The 4,623-nt window shown below is 39.2% G+C and overlaps 1 protein-coding gene across 2 annotated transcripts; it reads left to right on the forward strand.

Moving 5' to 3' along the window:
* The first annotated feature begins 839 nt into the window (after positions 1-839).
* Positions 840-4,268, forward strand: LOC101574750 (olfactory receptor 8K3-like). Of its 2 annotated transcripts, XM_023706089.1 has the most exons (2): positions 849-1,743; positions 4,222-4,268. In XM_023706089.1, the coding sequence occupies exons 1-2, from the start codon at positions 849-851 to the stop codon at positions 4,266-4,268; spliced, it is 942 nt and encodes a 313-aa protein (XP_023561857.1). The 2 variants fall into 2 exon arrangements, with proteins under 2 accessions (XP_004645855.2, XP_023561857.1); XM_004645798.2 differs by lacking the exon at positions 4,222-4,268 and having other exon boundaries at positions 840-1,790.
* Positions 4,269-4,623: the final 355 nt, after the last annotated feature.

Genomic DNA, 4,623 nt, shown 5'->3' on the forward strand with positions numbered 1-4,623 from the left:
TTACTACAAAAGACTCAAGATTACCTTTCTTTCCTTACAGTAAGCTAGCAGTGTGCGAAACTTTACCTTTCCTTTATCCCTCCTTCTACTGATGAACACATAAGCTGTTTCTAAGCTCAGCTGTTATGACTTGAGCCACTGCAAACAGGAGTACGCATCAAAACTGTGACGTGATACATGACTTTCAACAAGATACCTAGAAGAGGGTTAGTGGGGTAAAAGGAACTTGTAGTTTTAGCTTTTTGAGGACTCACCAGAAAGTATTTACTTTTCTTACAATTAAAGTAAATGGCACCTTATTGGATATACCCGTTCAGTGTTTTTAGTTCATTGTTATTATACAAATGACAATTATTAAACTTGAAGAACAATATAATCAATATTAATCCATCTGTCATTTTTAGGTATCTGTATCTGCACATGAATATCTGTAAATACTATCATCTATGATATCTGCATATCATCTCTCTGATGTATCTCTATCTATTGGTAAGTATTATCATCTGTCTACCAATAGGCATATTTCCTCAATTTTAGCAAGAAGATACTGAGGCAGACACTATTTTATGCTCCAAAATGAGTACAATATAACGTTTAACAGTTTACCTTTCCTTCAATCATCAGATGCTCCAAACAGTTCTCTTCTCCAGGCAGCCAAATTATTTCTGGAAGTGAATTATGTTCTTATTAATGGAAGGTAGGCCTGGTTTTCAATCCTGTCTATTGGAAATATTCAATAGATTATATTTGTACTGTCTCCATGTAATAAATTTGTCCAGGTAGTAATAATGCAACACTATTGATTCATGCTGACGTATCCACATAGGAGGAGCCTTCTGATGACCTGGATGGAGGAGCACAACCTCACAGTGGTGACCGAATTCATCCTGCTGGGCATCACAGATCATCCTGAGCTGCAGGCCCCACTGTTCGTGCTGTTCCTCATCACCTACCTGACCTCGCTGGTGGGCAACCTGGGCATGATCGTCCTCACCCAGCTGGACCCCCGGCTGCAAACACCCATGTACTTTTTCCTCCGACACCTGGCAATTACAGACCTTGGTTATTCAACAGCTATAGGACCAAAAATGTTGGAAAATTTCCTTGTGGATCAAAATACAATCTGCTATCATTGTTGTGCTATGCAGTTAGCCTTTTTCCTTTTGTTTGTTGCCTGCGAACTTCTAATTTTGGCCGCGATGTCCTATGACCGCTATGTTGCAATCTGTCGCCCTCTCCTTTACAATACTGTCATGTCTCAAAAACTATGTTGGGTCCTAATGGCAGTGTCCTACCTCTACTGCACATTTGTGTCTCTTCTGGTCACCGTGAAGGTTTTCACTTTGTCCTTCTGTAGATCCAATGTCATCAGTCATTTCTACTGCGACAATCTTCCATTGTTATCTTTGGCTTGTTCGGATACACGTGAAACAGAGGTGATAATTTTATTCTTGTCAGCCTTGAATTTAATTTCCTCTCTTCTGATTATTCTTCTGTCCTACCTGCTCATCCTCATGGCCATTCTCAGGATGAGCTCTGCAGCAGGCAGGCGCAAGGCTTTCTCCACCTGTGGGTCTCACCTGACCGTGGTCACCATGTTCTACGGAACATTGATATTCATGTACGTGCAGCCCAGGGCCAGCCACTCCTTTGACACTGACAAGGTGGCTTCCATATTTTACACCCTCGTCATCCCCATGCTGAATCCTTTGATCTACAGCTTGAGGAATAAAGATGTGAAATGTGCCCTGCAAAGTTCATGGAGTAAACTATGCAGCAGAGGTTCATAAAATTCTTAAACAGGATGATCTTTACTTATGAAGCAGATTTTAACTCTGTTTTGCTCCAGAGTGTATGATGAGCACAAATGGGTTTATAAAACATTTTAATGTTGACCTTTCTGGTATTTCTCACATTGTAAATGCCACAAAATGTGAGTAAATATTATAATTGGTTTTGTATTATGGTAAGAATAATAGTTTTGAAGATGTTTCAGCAATGTAGTATATTTTTAGAGTCTAGAGAACAAGACAGAAGGCTGCAGAGTTGGATCCAGTTTAAGAGTAAGAAAGTAATAAATATAGAAGAGAAGACATGTGTTTTGTGATATTTGTATATAGCACAATAGAATTCTAGTGATGCATTACTTTAGTGTGTAAACACAATTTTCTGATTTTTTTTAGTCAGCAACTGAAAAGGACTTCAAAGAGTGCAGGAAATCTGTGTCTGTTAGTAGTAACTTCCAGTGAAAATGGCTTCCATTCCTGTTAGGGGCACAGATTGAAGACTTGATCAAAAAGCAGAAACCAACAGTCTGTTGCCTTGAAGACATTTATCAAATTGCAAAACTTAACAAATTAATATCAAATAGTAGAAAACAATTTCCCATGCCCTAGGCACCTGAAGGCAAGCAAGAGTAGATATTTTACTGTCAAATGAACTTCAGCCAAAATCTGGTAAAAACAGCAATTATGGTCACTGTAGTTTAACAAAAGGAAATATTTAGCTGGAAGAAAAAGCAAATTTAAACATGTATATATGAAATATTGTCATACTTAACTTCATAAAATAAATATAGGATAGAAAAGATTGAATAAACACCAATATAATCATAGTGGGTGATTTCAATATCCTAATTTCATAAATAGATTAACTCAGAGAATTACTAAAGAAATGTCAGGGCTGCAGCATATATTTCAAAAATGCTTTTAGAAGGACCATCCAGAGAGCTCAGGGGACTAAAACGCCTGTTTAGGGAGAGTGCAGCAGCCACGGTTTAATCCCGGCCTGTTGTGCCAGCCCTGCTCTGGGGCATGCTGACACAGCGATTGAGACTGGGCGTGGTGGCACGTGCCTGTAATTCTAGCGCTTGGGAGGCTGAAAACAGGATGATCACTATGAGTCCAGTCTATGTAGACCTGTACTAAGCACATAAAAAAAATATGGAAGCATTATTTATTTTACAGTTCTTAGGGGCCGGGGAGATGGCTCAGTAGACTAAAGCACTTCCCTGGCAAGTACAATGGTCTGAGTTCAATCCCCAGTTACAGAAAAAAAAAAAAAGTTACCGTTCTTTTTTTTTCAGTACTGGGGATTGAATTCAGAACCCTGTGCTTGCCAGGCAACGCATTTCTACCTTAATACTACACAATATGCATTCTTCTCAACAGTAGATATAGGGACGACATTTCTGGAGACATAATAATTTTGCAACAAATAGCATCAACAAATGGGGCTAAAATTAAAATGAAAGATTGTGCATATCAAAAGAAGCAACCCCAAAACTGAACATAAAGCATATAAATTTTGGGAAGAAATGCTAGCCTCATCTCTGAAGGAAGATTTGAATACATCACACAGAACTCAAAAAGTTTAGACTTCCCCAAATAAAAGACCAAATCAAGAAATGAGAATCTGAATTGAATAGACACTCCTCAGCGAAAGGAGTACAAATGGTCCATAAATACAGGAGGAGATTCTCAGCGTTGCCGGCTTTTACAGATGCAAATCAAGGCAGCAGCAAGATCACCCATTCTTTTAAGAATGGAGATCATCAAGAAAACAGTTACAAATATGGGGCAGGCTATCCAGAAAGAGGAAGTCTCCTTCCTGCTCCGCTCACTAGGACAGTATCGCCCACGCGTGTCCCTGGGTGTATCCCTCAAACAACTAGGAGCGGATTCATTTCCAGAACGCCCTCTTCTCCCAGTAGGTGTCTTGCACATAGCGTTAGACTGCCCCACGCACAGCCCTATTCACAGCAGCACACCTAGCAACAGCTAAGTCTTGGAGCTGGCCTCTGTGTTCACCAGCAGAAGAACAGATGAAAAATACAGCATTAAAATACAATGGAGTACTGATCTGCATGAGCAAGGACCAGATTTTGCCATTTTCAGGAAAGCAAACACAACTCAAAGTCTCAAGAAAAGTGAAATAAACAGATATATAAGCTTCAGTAACATATGGTTCCTTCTATACAGGACTCCAAAGTATGTATAAGTTAAAGAGTAAAATCATGACTAAGTAACAGGTAGTAGGCTTCTGAGTTTTTCACAAATGAGAAGGGGCCTGAGAGATAGATGAGTGAGTAGGATGAGGAAAAAAATGTAGAAAGTATTAAAGTGTGTCACGTGTGTGTGTATCAAATATACACAATGAGAGTAGTCATTATGCAAACTACCATGGACTAATAAAAATTTAAAATTCAGAGCTGGGATATAGCTTGGTGGCATAAGCTCCTGCCTGGCAAGCACAAGATCCCGAGTTAAAATCCCAGGTACCTCTGGTGGTGCAGGCCCAGAACTGGGCATGGTGGCACATGCCTGTAATCTCAGGATCGGGAAGGCTGAGACAGGAAGATCATCAAGAGACTGAACTGCATAGTGAGACTCTGTACCAATACAAAAATGAACTAAATTTAAAAAGCATATTAATTTAAGGAAATGTATAGCAGGGTTATTGCTACTAAAATTGTAAAGTTTGGAAGACACCACTGGTTAGTTATGTCTTTAAAGAGTATTTTTTTCTTCAATAGTGAGCTATTCTGAGTCATGCAAATTTAAACTGCTGAAAGTTAAAAGCTGTTATAAACAGAATCATTCTGCTGAATGATGCAGTATTGAT

This window comes from Octodon degus, unplaced genomic scaffold (assembly GCF_000260255.1).
Source record: "Octodon degus isolate 3935 unplaced genomic scaffold, OctDeg1.0 scaffold00239, whole genome shotgun sequence".
Taxonomy (NCBI): domain Eukaryota; kingdom Metazoa; phylum Chordata; class Mammalia; order Rodentia; family Octodontidae; genus Octodon; species Octodon degus.

What these genes read in the sequence shown, in the direction of transcription:
- LOC101574750 (XM_004645798.2), top strand. Translation starts at nt 840, where the DNA reads ATGACCTGGATGGAGGAGCACAACCTCACAGTGGTGACCGAATTCATC.